This window comes from Podarcis muralis, chromosome 4, assembly GCF_964188315.1.
Source record: "Podarcis muralis chromosome 4, rPodMur119.hap1.1, whole genome shotgun sequence".
Lineage (NCBI taxonomy): Eukaryota > Metazoa > Chordata > Lepidosauria > Squamata > Lacertidae > Podarcis > Podarcis muralis.
The window spans coordinates 58,097,499-58,111,917 of record NC_135658.1 but is presented as its reverse complement, the minus strand read 5'-3'; the positions used below and the strand labels follow the sequence as shown (position 1 = coordinate 58,111,917).

General features: G+C 38.5%; 1 protein-coding gene across 4 annotated transcripts in view; it reads left to right on the top strand.

Annotated features, from left to right (window-relative positions):
* Nucleotides 1-14,419, top strand: part of KDM6A (lysine demethylase 6A) — a 106,348-nt gene that overhangs the window by 56,193 nt on the left and 35,736 nt on the right. For 2 of the 4 annotated variants that reach the window (XM_028727332.2, XM_028727330.2), the window contains exons 9-17: nucleotides 862-955; nucleotides 2,999-3,125; nucleotides 5,005-5,103; nucleotides 5,584-5,803; nucleotides 6,340-6,474; nucleotides 6,916-7,065; nucleotides 7,549-7,644; nucleotides 9,242-9,346; nucleotides 11,269-11,664. In XM_028727332.2, coding sequence (XP_028583165.2) covers nucleotides 862-955; nucleotides 2,999-3,125; nucleotides 5,005-5,103; nucleotides 5,584-5,803; nucleotides 6,340-6,474; nucleotides 6,916-7,065; nucleotides 7,549-7,644; nucleotides 9,242-9,346; nucleotides 11,269-11,664 — 1,422 coding nt within the window. The remainder of the gene's footprint in view (nucleotides 1-861; nucleotides 956-2,998; nucleotides 3,126-5,004; nucleotides 5,104-5,583; nucleotides 5,804-6,339; nucleotides 6,475-6,915; nucleotides 7,066-7,548; nucleotides 7,645-9,241; nucleotides 9,347-11,268; nucleotides 11,665-14,419) is intronic. The other 2 variants (XM_077927375.1, XM_028727331.2) reach the window with 1 other exon arrangement.

Genomic DNA, 14,419 nt, shown 5'->3' with positions numbered 1-14,419 from the left:
CCCAGATCAATAGCTTTCCCCCATTTTGGAGTCACTTATGGGCATCTTAAACAGCAGATACCACCAACACTAACAAAGTAGAACCTTCTTAATGTAGCAAAATAGGAATAAAGGGTCACCTTTATCAAAACCCTAGAGTCTGTCAAGACTGGCCCGTACGGGCAGGGGTACCTTTACCTTACCTTTTTATCAAAATCATAGCTAATAGATCAGCCACTCACAAGAGTAATATGTTCATATTTTATTATGTAATACTGAACCAGCAGCTACTATTCATCATACTTGTGTTGATGTTTTATTTATCAGTGAAAACAGTATTCTACGGCTGTATGTTAATTGTTATTAAAATTCATAGAATCATAGAATTGGAATAGACCACAAGGGCCATCGAGTCCAACCCCCTGCCAAGCAGGAAACACCATCAGAGCACTCCTGACATATGGTTGTCAAGCCTCTGCTTAAAGACCTCCAAAGAAGGAGACTCCACCACACTCCTTGGCAGCAAATTCCACTGTCGAACAGCTCTTACTGTCAGGAAGTTCTTCCTAATGTTTAGGTGGAATCTTCTTTCTTGTAGTTTGGATCTATTGCTCCGTGTCCGCTTCTCTGGAGCAGCAGAAAACAACCTTTCTCCCTCCTCTATATGACATCCTTTTATATATTTGAACATGGCTATCATATCACCCCTTAACCTCCTCTTCTCCAGGCTAAACATGCCCAGCTCCCTTAGCCGTTCCTCATAAGGCATCGTTTCCAGGCCTTTGACCAAATTCACTTATGTTCTTGTTTTTGACTATAATACCAATCCAGATTATCAGTAAAACATTCCAGCATTTATAAATATGCTTTGCTCATTTTTAGAGAAAATATCACTTGGCAAAGAAGGAATATGAACAACTTTTGCAGACTGAAAATCTCCCTGCACAAGTGAAAGCAACTGTGTTACAGCAGTTAGGTATGTAAAAGAAGTTGGGTACGTGAGGGAAAAGGAATTATTGTACTTGATTTTCTACAACTATTTGCTTGCTATAGGGTGGCATGGAACTTCATTGCTGAGTCCTTAAGCTCAGAGGTGCAGTTCAGATATGACTCCAGTTGCAACAGATGATACAGGATGAATCTTTTAGTTTCCTAAAGTAACCTTAACGTGTATTTTCAAAAGATTTTCTTCTATAAGAGTTTATACTCTTACACAGAGACTAATAATGAAAATTAACTTCTCTGTTGAAATGGATTGATTTAATGAGTCCAGGTCTTATGCAGGTCTTACTGCGTTTAAAATAGGTTGGATGTATTTTGACACTGCTGTAATTGCTGTTTGTTTGCTTGTTAATATTTGAGATACTTCATATTTCCTTCATTAAGTATTGATTTAGTTACCTTTCGCTACTGTTTACCTCTAGCTGCTAGTTGCCTAGAATTAAATATAGGAGTTCCTTTTTAGTTCAGATTGTAAGAGATTAAAACAACTGGGACCTGCAATAAAATGTTGCTGTATATGTCTGGTGGGCTATAGGTCAAATTCAGAGCCATTTGTCAGATATTATGTACACAAGCATTCCTATCCTCACCTGACAGCCTTAATAAAGGCCAAAAGTGCTTCAGTTTGCCCAGTTTGTTATCTCTTCTATGGGAATATTGTACCTGACCATTATATGAAAAGCTGCTACACTCAGCAGAGGTTATACTTTGACTTCAAGGACTTCACTAAGTAGGATGTAGAACTGGACAATAGCAAGTTCTGTTTGGAAATATATAATTCCTTACTTAAAATTTCTATCTGTACCTGTACTGCTTTTCAATGCTAGCCACAGGGTGCCAACTCCTGGGGCCTGAGCCATTTTGGGCCCCGAAACATTTTTGGTATGGGGGTTGTGCCCTCCAATATTCAGAAAGTACAGAAGCCAGGTGTGTCCCGGTTCCAGTGGCTGGCTCCTCCTCCTCCTCCTCTTGCCGCAAAGGGGGAGGAGAGCCAAAGTAGTGGCATTAGGAGGAGGAGCCACCAGCCATTGAAGCCGAATATTCCTAGTGTTCCTAATACTCAAATTTTAAGTTCGTTACCATGGTTAAAAGGCAGATTATAGGGCTGAATGGACTCTTGGCTTGGTTGATTCAATATAGGTCTTTACAAGAGTGTTTTGTTACAATATTGTGTGTTGAGCTATGAGCAAGTACATGTTTTTCCCCCTCCTGATTAGATGTCGATAGTGGCTTAACTTCAAGAATAGGTTGTGCACCTGTGGGGTTTTTTGTTTGCTCTGCTTACAAAAGTTATTCTATGTGATTTATAAATTCTAAAAAACATGCAGTAGGCACTCAATGACTGCATTAGCAAGTCATGCTCAACCAAAATTGGGGAACCTGCAGCCTTCCAGATGTTTTTGAACTATAGTTCCCATCATCCCTGACCACTGGGACTGGTGGGAGTTGGAATGCAACAACATCTGGAAGGTTGCAGGTTTCCAGTCCTTGTACTAAACCATGGCTTAGCACGACTAAAGTGAGCCACACTGAGCCTTAAGCTTTGATGTTCCCCCTCACCTTGTTCTCTGGTACAGCTGCTTGGAATAGTTTGGAAAATTTTGCTTCTTTGCTCAACCACAACTTGTGTCATCCGAACCAACAAACTAGGGTTAATATTAATGTGACTGATTTGGCCAAAACAGTGGTTTGTTTCAAACTATAGTTTGAAGGTTAGAGAGGCCCCCTTCCTGCTGAATGAATATCCGGTGCCTACTGAATACTTTTCTTTCTTCCTGCAGGCTTTTAATTGAATTCTGATTTTATAGCCATAAATAATTTTTAATTTCATTGTATTGAGTCTCCTCTTGGAGATGGTTGTAATTAAGTAGTATAAATTGTTTAAAATTAATAAAAAAATTAACCACAACTTCTTGTTTGAACAACATGAGTTGATGTCTGAATCAGGCCAGTGAGTAGCAATAACATCCCTGCTGAAATACAAATAGCCATGTATATGTATATATTCTTTTTTTAGGGTGGATGCATCACACAGTGGATCAGTTAGGAGATAAAGCCACCAAGGAAAACTATGCTATTCAGTGTCTCCAGAAGTCTCTAGAGGCAGATCCCAATTCTGGGCAGTCCTGGTATTTCCTTGGAAGGTAAAAATGGGTGGTATACCATTTAAGTACATTTTGAAAGTCTGCGATATTAACACATGCATACACTGAAAGAACAAATGTCTGATTTAATCTTAGTATGAAAACCACAGAGCTAGTACTTTAACTGAGGTTAATTATTTTGTGGGAAAATGTGTCATTGCTAGGATAATTTAGCCTTTGTAGCATTGTATGACATTGTTCATTATAAGTATAGCAAAATAACTTCAGCAAAACCACTATTTAGATCATTATTTGGAGATAAGACGTTTGTGTTCTTTGTAATCTACCCGAAGTGATGTTGTTAGTATCCTCTTTATGTTCTAACCCAGTCCTTTACAACTGTGAAGATACCAAGCCATACATAGCTCACCATGAACGCTAGGTAACACAATTCCCAGCTTGATAAGACTGTTTTTGCTCCCTGCTTGAGAATGCAGGAAACAAAGGGGATGTCAAAGCACCTTGCATCACCACCACCACCATCATCATCATCATCACTTATACCCTGCCCATCTGACTGGGTTTCCCCAGCCACTGAGCGGCTTCCAACAAAATATTAAAAATACAATAAAACATCAAACATTAAAAACTTCCCTAAACTTCAGATGTCTTCTAAAGACATCTGATGGGAGGGCCTCCACAGGGTGGGTGCCACTACCGAGAAGGCCCTCTGCCTGGTTCCCTGTAACTTTGCTTCTTGCAGTGAAGGAACCGGCAGAAGGCCCTCAGAGCTGGACCTCAGTGTCCAGGTTGAACGATGGGGGTGCAGATGCTCCTTCAGGTATACTGGGCTGAGGCCACAGTGTGTAGTTAGTGAGCTGTGTTGGTCTGACAGTCCTGTTCTAGCCTTACCACATCTTCCTGTGTTGTATAATGCCTGCTTCTTCCTGTGTTGTATGGTGTTAATACTTGAAGAAGGGAGTTGGTGGTGCTGTGGTCTAAACCACTGAGCCTCTTGGGCTAATCAGAAGGTTGGCAGTTTGAGTCCGCGCAACAGGGTGAGCTCCCATTGCTCTGTTCCAGCTCCTGCCAATTTAGCAGTTTGAAAGCATACCAGCATACATGCTTAACCGTCCAGGGGTCCTTTACCTTACCTGGTATTTGAAGATAGTATTTTTACACTATCTCTGCAACTGAAAAATAAATCAAAATGGCTAATTTTGTATAGGCACTATTGTTGAAAAAACATGGGTGCTTATATTGGAAAGAACACTGTTAGATAAAAATAAACTATTGTGGCAAAGTCTATTCTACTTTAGTAAATATTATTCTAGAATTTATCAATCCCTGGCATTTTCATGTTATTTCCTTTTATTTAATATTAAAAATTACTCAGAACAGAGGGTAATAGGCTGTTTATTTGAAGGCAGGGACCCATATATCAAAATCCATGTATGTTTGCAGACTACAGCATGTCACAGATGAAACTGTAAACGTAGTTTATTTATTATTTTATTTTATTATTTATCCAAGGATCACAGGATGGTTTACAATATGAAAAATACATAAATACAGTACATAACATAGTAACAAAAAATACCCCACTTTATTTATTTATTTATTTACTTACTTACTTACTTACTTACTAACTAAATTTCCATTTAGAGAACAAATAAATAAGATAATCTTTTTGTATTTCATGAAGTGACCTAGTTTCGGTTGTCCTGAAATTGATAGTTTGCTACTTTCATTTTCACAATGTTCTTTAGTAGATGGAACATTCCACTGGAGTTCATTTAAATATATGAAGTATAGTGTATACATATTGAGACAGCAGGTTTTTGCAATACGTAGGTTAACCACTGATATTAAAGGTAAACTTTTGCCAAATTGTTCTCAGATATGTAGATTGATAAATACACATTTTCTTTCCCCGCAGGTGCTATTCAAGTATTGGGAAAGTTCAGGATGCCTTTATATCTTATAGGCAGTCTATTGATAAATCAGAAGCAAGTGCAGACACATGGTGTTCTATAGGGTAAGTAACTACATTTCCCCCTCTTAATAAAGTCATGTGTTTGAGCAGTACAACTTTAAGCCCCCAGTGATATTATAACAGTTAAACAAAATTATTAATTTTTCCTTATTGCTAGATATAATCTGTAGTATGTAATCTTAAAAGCTAGCACTAAAACTTATTTTTAGATGTAATTGACTAAGGATTACAGTTGTATAATTCACAGTTTAAAATAAGTTTTTGGGAGTGGCTTCCACCCATTCCATTGTAGCAAATTAAGGTTTTGCAGCTATTGTCTTCAGGAAGATGGTTCCAGAACAATTTCTGGATTTTCCAAAAATCATAAAATTTATAAAGCTGTATTATTGGATTTTCCAAATGTGAAACATGCATTATTTATTACTATCTAGAAGAGCTTGGTTAGTATACTGAGACACACCAAAAGGCTGGGTGTGATATTTGTCATCTAAAATTGATAATTGTATTCATCTTTCTCTTCAGTGTGCTGTACCAGCAGCAGAATCAGCCTATGGATGCATTACAGGCCTATATCTGTGCTGTACAGCTGGACCACGGTCATGCTGCAGCCTGGATGGACCTTGGCACCCTCTATGAGTCCTGCAACCAGTCTCAGGATGCCATTAAATGCTACTTAAATGCAACCAGAAGCAAAAATTGTAGTAATACCTCTGCACTTGCAGCACGGATAAAGTATTTACAGGTAAAAACTTGGGTCTAAGAAGAGGGACACATTTAACTGACCTGGGTAGGGAGAAGGAATGAAAACAACTAAGGACACAATATAATATGTGATTGTTTTGTGAATTGTGTGATCTGTTTCCATATACATTCTAAACATATCATAGCTTGCAGTTTCATTTAATTTCTCATTTTAAGTGGGTCTCTCTTAAGTATTTTTTTTCTACCTTGATATAATTTATGCATATTTTGTGTTGTCTACATTTTAAGTTATCATAGCATTTAGTGAGAATACACACACTATCCTTTGCTCTTGTTTGCAGTTTCAGAACCAAAGCGCTAATGAGACCTCTGAAATCAGAGCTCAACTTTGTTCTGATTCTCACAAAGGTTTATATTCTGGTTACCCTCTTTATCCTTAGCACTTCTCTGAAACCCCAGAACTAAAATGTATTCTTTCTAAGACACAGTAGAATACGGAATTTAGGAAGATTTCATGGACTTGATCTTACTAAATTAGGCGTGTGTTAAATTTACTTTTTACATAATTTTTCCTAGGCTCAGTTGTGTAACCTACCACAAGGTAGTCTACAGAATAAAACTAAATTACTTCCTAGTATTGAGGAGGCATGGAGCCTACCAATCCCCGCAGAGCTTACCTCCAGGCAGGGTGCCATGAACACAGCACAGCAGGTGAGAAGTTGGGTTATGTTCTGCAGGTGCCCAGCTTTTTAAGGGTTCTTTTCAATCAATCTGTAGTAGTCAAGCGTATTTTGCTGTAGCACAGGGCTAGTTTTCAGTGGTAACAAGACTAATTAGCAAAGGGAGATTAAGAATAGACTCCCTGTGATTTGGAGGAAACATGGGGGAACCAATTTAGAACCTTTGTGGATTTTCATGATTATCAGAAAGATTTCATCCCACATAGAAATTGCGGCAGACTTTTGTTTTAAAAACACCCCCATGAAAGGTACACATTGCTCCTTTGATGCTATGGAAATTGGTTTTCAATAAATGAGATCAGCATAGTCACACAGCCCTTATTAAAATGTGCAGCTGGTAAAAGATATGTAGCTTAAGGAATATTTAAAAATGTATAGAACCAAATTTTTTTCTCCCTCCTTTGATTCCTAGGCTTGTAAACCTCATCAAAATACTGAACCTGTACTAGGCCTCAGTCAAACACCTATTTCACAGCAATTGCCACTACACATGATTCCTTCTAGCCATGTAGATGACCTGTCCAGTCCAGCCAAGAGGAAAAGAACATCTAGTCCAACAAAGGTATATATTCTCATAAAAAGCCCCACTCAGTTACAAGAATCTGGCATCCAGGAGTTTGAGTCTGTTGTTCAGATAACTCTTTTAAATGAAAATCAGAATAGCAATGTTCACAATGATGACATTGCACTAGGAGTAGTTGAACATTGCAGCAGCTATAACAATAGCATACTAAAAGTTAGGGGGGAGAATCATGCCATTTTGTCTACCACCTTTGCTTATATTTAGAATGCTTAATCATCACATTAATAATATTGTAAGAACTAAGATGAATTTTGATAAACTTCTAAGTCCACTATTTGGTTTTATTTAATTCTTCATCACAGTTGCTTATCTTTTACTTTTTATTCCATGATGATTATATTAACCAATACTGAATTATATATAGCAATATTTTTAAAGGAAATATTCTTAACTTGTAGTGGACAGTTTTAATAAATTCTTTCACCATTATATTCACATTTTTTATGTTAATGTTTTCCTTAGAACACTTTAGAAGCTTGGAGCAGTGGCCATACAATGTCACATCCTCCAGTACAACAACAAGTACATTCTTGGTGCTTGACACCACAGAAATTACAGGTAAATCTACAGAAAGCCTTTTGTAATTTTTTCATAAAGTACATATGTCCATGCAGCACAAGTTGATCATATTTTTCTCATCTTCTGACATACCTCCAAGCTTTCATTAATTATTTCCTTTTAATTCATAATTTTTATCTAAAATATTTGCCGTTTTATATAAATGACTTTCCTATTTTTATCTTTCACTGAGCACCCTAAAGCACTGTATAAATCATGAGCAGCACATGGTGCTCTCTAGATCAGAGGTTGGCAGCCTTTTTGGACCAGAAGGCACATTTTGAATTTTGAAAAAGCACCACTTACAAAATTTTAGAGAGTGCAGTTATTACTGCTTCCCAATCCCCACTATCTTCCTGTGGAAAGCTATGTCTTGATTGTGGCAAACGCACAATAATGATGTACGCGCATACAAAATGATGCTGTTGCTGTCTTATAATAAGGAACGCCCCCCAGTATAAAGAAGAATATATAAGGTAGCCACACCACACTCATTCTTTCTTGCATACACTCACACCTACAGATGATAGATGAAACCAGCATCTTTCTCATTCATAAACACGCACTTCGCTTATACATAACCACAAATACATCTCCTGCTCCCTGTCTCTGCTGCAGTGCATCTCTCTCAATCACACACACAGTGTATACCTGAGCAACCATCACCACCCCATTCAGAAAAGCCCTATAATGGGAAAAGAAAATGCCTGCTTATTCACCCCCCTCCCAAATCTATAACAATACATGAGGGTCACATGCCCAGGTGCCCCAAGGAAGCCTTCAGGGGTGTCAAGTTGGCAATCCCTACTCTGGATGTTGTTGGACAATTCCGACCCAGGCATCATGGGCAATGGTCAGGGTTGATGGGGGATGAAGTCCAACAACATCTGGAATTCACTGTGTTACCTATCCCTGTTATAACTATTAAACACTTTGTAGAACTCTTTGTTAAAAATTGCTTTATTTTACAGTTTTATCATGGTAAAATATAGTTGAATGTGTAGCAGGACAATAATAGTTATATACTGTGTTTAGGCTTTAAAAACAAAATGCATTTGCTTTGTATAATAAATATCCACAACTTCATGCATTTCTCTTCCTTATTCTGAGTCAGAGCCTAGGGCAGCCTTTGTCTCATTGAGGGCTAGATTGTAGCTGTTGCTTCCCTTCCCCAACAACCAAATTGTTTCTCTCCCAAAGGAAGGGAAGTTTTAGAGAGAATTGCTGAAGAAATTTAGGAAATAAATAAGTGCCCTCAACAGTTGTCACTGTGCTTACACAACTGATGTGCTGTTGCCTACAAAATAGCATGAATTTTCCCATGCTTCACTATCTGCTTGTATGATAAGAGTTTATTGGTCAGAGATGATGGGAATTGTAGTCATTGATTTCTTATCTATGGTTTACTTAATTTGAGTAGGTTGTGTATCTGTTTATTTTTAGTACAACTTGTTTCAAGGAAAGGAATTGATGGACTGAATGGGGTGCATATAATGATAAACAGATAGCGTCAGAAGATTTTTGTCACGTGAATTGTTATAAACCAATCTAAACTTATGCAGGGGGCCTAAGTAATTTTTTTAAATTTATTTTCTAGCACTTGGACCAGCTGCGTGCAAATAGAAATAATTTAAATCCAGCACAGAAACTTCTGCTGGAACAGCTGGAGAGTCAGTGTGTCATGATGCAGCAACACCAGCAGGTGCCAACAAAAAACATTTGTTTCTGTTTTGTACATATCCTGTCTTAATTATCTTTTTTTCTTTTCCAAACAATTGCCAGCAACTGAAGAAGTCATAGGGTGGAATCCAGTCTTGAAGGAGCCGACTTCTCCTTGCCCAACAAGACTTTTCCCTTCCTTTATTTTCCCCTGCAGCCCTCTGCACCCCCCAGATCTCTTTCAGGGGATTTCTCCAACACTGGAGTGTGTGTTGGAGGCTGCAGGGGAGAGGAATAGGTGGTCCCTTGCACTAGTGGAAGTCTGTATGTTGACATTCGCATAGGCAAGTGTTGGATGCAACCCATAGTCATGCCTCAAGAACTCTGTGAATTCAATGAGAACTTTTGACATTCTTTTTACTAAAATGTGTATGTTGAAGACATGCTAGCCACTAAGTGATAGTTAGAAGGTTTCTGACTAGTGTTAAACATCTTGCTTCCCAGCTAAGATGAATATGGCAATTAGTTAGTGTCCTGCAATAACTCATCACACAATGATTGATATAGTAGCATGCATTCAGACAGTGAAATTTAACCCATATGACTAGCGTAATGTGTGAACTCCGTCCTTAGACCTGATCGAGAATTTTATAAAAACAAAGAAATCTTCAATTTTTCTTGGATTGGAGGTCAAGGACTTCCTTCACCGTATGATACAACATGGTGTCTAAGTGGAAATGCTGAGAGAGAAGAACTGTTTCATTTGCAGCTCCTACCAGCAGACTGGAACAATCATTTTGAGGAACTGTTCTCCTCTGAAATCATATTTATTACCTGTATGTACTGCCTCAGACTTCTCCAGACTCCCTCTGTTGGAAGGGAAAGGACCAGTAAGGCAGCATACATTATCATGCTCCTTTATTACATGCTATCACTTCTCTCCCCCTTTTCTCCACTTGTAGAGTATGGGTGAAATCCATATGTTTCTGGGCTCAATATTAGGAGCTGGTTTTGACATTTAAAGCCCTAAATTATTGTCCCCTGGTATCTTTAAGAGCCACCTTATTTCATATGTGCCCCATCATGTACTCTGGCATTGGGGGCGTTGCTTCAGCTGCCAGTGCTGAACAAAGTTTCATTGATGTCTACTAGGAGCAGATCTTTCTTGGTGAGGCTGCCAGTTTTGTGGAATGCCCTCTTCTGAGAGGTCTGCCAGGCCCTGAATGCTGTGCTTTTTCAGAAAGCTTTTGGGCAAAACTGATTTTAGTTTATTTGAGTTTTGTGCTGACTGATGGCACTGTTAATAAAAATCTCTAGCCGAAATAAGCAATAATTATTGATCATGTTTTTAATTGTTTTAGACATGTGAATTGGTTTTTATTATGTATTTTGTGTTTCTAGTTTTAATGCCAACTCTGCATGTTGACTACTTTTCTATACTACTTGACAGGAATGATGCCCACCCCCCACCCCCCGTGCCTTGGAAAAAGAAGCATCAAATGTTCACAATTACTTATGAATATAAGATTGTTTTGCACCTGAGTACATGTGTCTGTATGTGTGATGTAGCTTAAGCAAGGTTTCCATGTTTCTTGTGTTACAAGTGCATAGATGACTTATGAACAGCACATATATTAGCAAATTGCAGCTTTTGCTTACAAAAGACTTACAAATGATCTTCTGACCTTTTAACCCTTAATGTATGTGCTATTTTAGAGGGGGGAAACAGAAACATGGCATTATTAATAAGTCACTCTATCTGCTTGTAATGTATGACGTGCCATTTGTGACAGATTCACAGGAAGAAAATCTGACATCCGCTAAGAGCATTTACTTGAGTATCACAGTTTGAGTGTGTCATATCTATTTAACAAAACAACAACAACAACAACAACCCCTCATGAAATACATGATTCTGTAAGTTATTCTGCTAACATTCTTTATATTTTACTTGATTTTTATTAGATGAGGCAGACGGGAGTTGCACAGGTACGATCTACTGGAATTGCTAATGGGCCAACAGCTGACTCGTCTTTGCCTACAAACTCTGTCTCTGGTCAGCAGCCTCAGGTTGCTCTAACCAGAGTGCCTAACATCACGCAGCATGGAATCCGTCCAACCTGCCCTGGGCAGCCTATGGCAAATGGACCCTTTCCAGCAGGCTCAGTTCCCTGCAGCACAGCAAGAACGCTGGGTAGTACAGACACTATTTTGATAGGCAATAATCACATAACAGGAAGTGGAAGTAATGGAAACGTGCCTTACCTGCAGCGAAACGCACTCTCTCTACCTCATAACCGCACAAACCTGACCAGCAGCGCAGAGGAGCCGTGGAAAAAACAACTAACTAACTCCACTCAGGTACACGCTATATTTTTTATGTTGTATAGCAGAATGTTAGTACAGGAATATCTTTTTTGCAGGGTTTTTATCACATTCTGTGGTCAGGAAGATCAGAAAACATTTGAATCTGCACATTATAATGGAAAGCTATTTCTTTATATATCTTAAGGGAATGGAATGGAATAGAGTGTAATTATTTTATAAAAGTTCCATTGTCATTTCATTTTTGTACAGATGCTTGATGTATAAAATTGCAAGTTTTAAAAATAATATGGTCTACTAATTGCTTTGGTAAAATAGCATCTGTTTTAATCCTGATTTGTTTTCCAAGGCAATAAGGAACTGGTAATAAATATTTTTGTCAGGAAAATCATGAAATAATATTGCAGGCTAATTCTAAAAAAAACACAAAAGCAGCAATTAATACAAAGCATAAGTACTTAGTTAAATACTTGGCACTATCACTGTTGTTTTTCTGAAATTGGAAAGACAGGCTTCAGTATTTTCTAGCCATGTAATAACTTGTACTGGATAGTCATATGTTTTTAGTTTCACAATTAATCTTTATCAGCTGTCTTTGTTTCTTGCTTTTTAAAATGTTTGGCTTTAATGTAGTGTTGAATTCATCACTAGAGTAGCGGTTAATCATAGAGGTTACTTACTGGCCATGCATGTCTGCTTTTCTGGTACTAGCACAACAATTAAATTCTAAGCGCTATAAAAAGTTGTGCAAAGAGTAAATGGTTGAAAAATTGTTTCAGTATTCAACACTGTTCAGCTACATAACATATAAGTATACTATTGTTGATTTCTTTGTAGTTTGGAGCCATGGTTTTTTTTAAGTGACCAGGACAAAAATCTAGAAATACTTTGGAACACCTTGAGAGTTTCCTCTGAAATTGACATTGGCTATCTCTTATGTGTTCTCATTAAACAACTTAATTTAACCTCAAGGATGATAATCATATTTAATTGGCACCCACGTTCACCACTGGGTTCATATCACACATTCAGAATAAACCATACCATGATAGCTCTCACCCCTCTTCAGTGAGAGCCTCCCACAGACTACTAGTGACTCTGGAAGGATCCAACTGTCCCTGAGGTTTTGAATTTCCTCTTGAGGCCAGAGTAGAAAAAGGAAGAACCAGAAGCTGCGGAGAAAGAATTACACTGAAGCAGCACCCCCAGGAAAGAAAACTGACCAAAAGACTTAGCTGTGACAGTCATGGGTGACATGGGTGGAAGCAGGCACATGAAACAACACAGCTGAAATAAAGAGTTGGTACTCTTTTGAAATCTCTCAGCCAGACGTGACCCATGGAAGATAAGGAACGTTCATCCTTTAACTAGCCCTTCTCCCGGAGTACAGCACAAATCCCAGTCCAGCTTTCATGGTCCATTCTACTTGTTCTCTGGAAGCAAGAAGCACAGCAGCAATACCCTCAAGAGTGGAAATTTTCATTTTCACTGTTGCTCCTCACCTGGAGTAGAAATGGATGCAATTGGTGTGTGTGTGGGTGTATGTGTGGAATGTTTAAAGGCAATTAAGACAAACCCCACTGAAAATGGAGATCACTTTCTGCTGTGGTTTTGCAGGCTAGACTTTGACGTGGCGGAAGGCAGCTTTCTTGTGTAGCACTGTTCCCGCCCTGCTTTTGCCTGATTACCATTATTCCTTACATGAATGTGATTAACTATTTTTACTGGTTGCTTTACAAAATCCAGCATGTTTGATTTTAAGTTTGATTTTTAAGCAACCTTAGTTGCCTTTCTATTACATCACATGGAGTGTTAGCCTCTTAAATTTGACAGTTCTCCAAGAGGCTAGACACTGTGGGATAGCAAAGAAGTCAACACCGGAAGTCATAGACTAATGTAACAAAGGCAGTAGAGCTTTGAATTGAACTAAAGGTGGTGTTCAGTCTCCGTCTCTCAAAGTCCTTTTGTTTCTGATTTTTATGTGATTTTATGTCAAGGTCAAATAGTTTCTGCCAAATTTAGTGTTTCTTACGATAGACTCCGTTTAAGGCTGTTTGGCAAAAACTCCGAAGAGCTGCTAAATGAAGATCAACAAGATCGACACCTACACCCTCAGCAATTAGGCTTTAAAAACCCACTGCAAAATATCATACATACAATCGATTATATATTTTGTAAAGTGGTTTATTCATTTGTTCTTATACATTTGGACGTCTTTGAAGATATCATTGCCAAACTCTGCACAAGGGTTCCTGAGCTGGGGGCAGCAGTTTTTGTTGACATTGGGATGCTGGGCACCATTTTGAATCAAGCTGGTGGCCTGAAGTATTACTTCACCCAATATTTGGTGTGACAGGTCCAAACTACACCAATTTTAATGCCTCCAAAGATACCATCACATGATGGACCCAGGTTGTACTCACGTAGACATCTTTGAAGATATTGTAACCCAATTTGGAATGACAGTTCCAGCCTGCACCAATTTGGATACCTCTGAAGATACTGTCACCCAACTTGGCATGAGAGTTCCTGAGGTGGTGGACTTTGCCTATGTTTCGATGCTTAGAACCATTTTGAAACAAGATCGGTTTTGAAATGTGAGTTGGCTGTCACTTCAGCCAGTTTGGGGTGTGATGGGTCCAAAGTATGCTGATGTGGATGCCTCCAAATATTTTTAGGACTGTTGAGGTATTTGGTGTGAAAGGTTGCAAGTGTGCCAATTTTGATGCATCCTGGGATATTGTCACTCAACTCGGCATGACGGTTCCTGAGGTGGAGGCAGTGGTCCTTG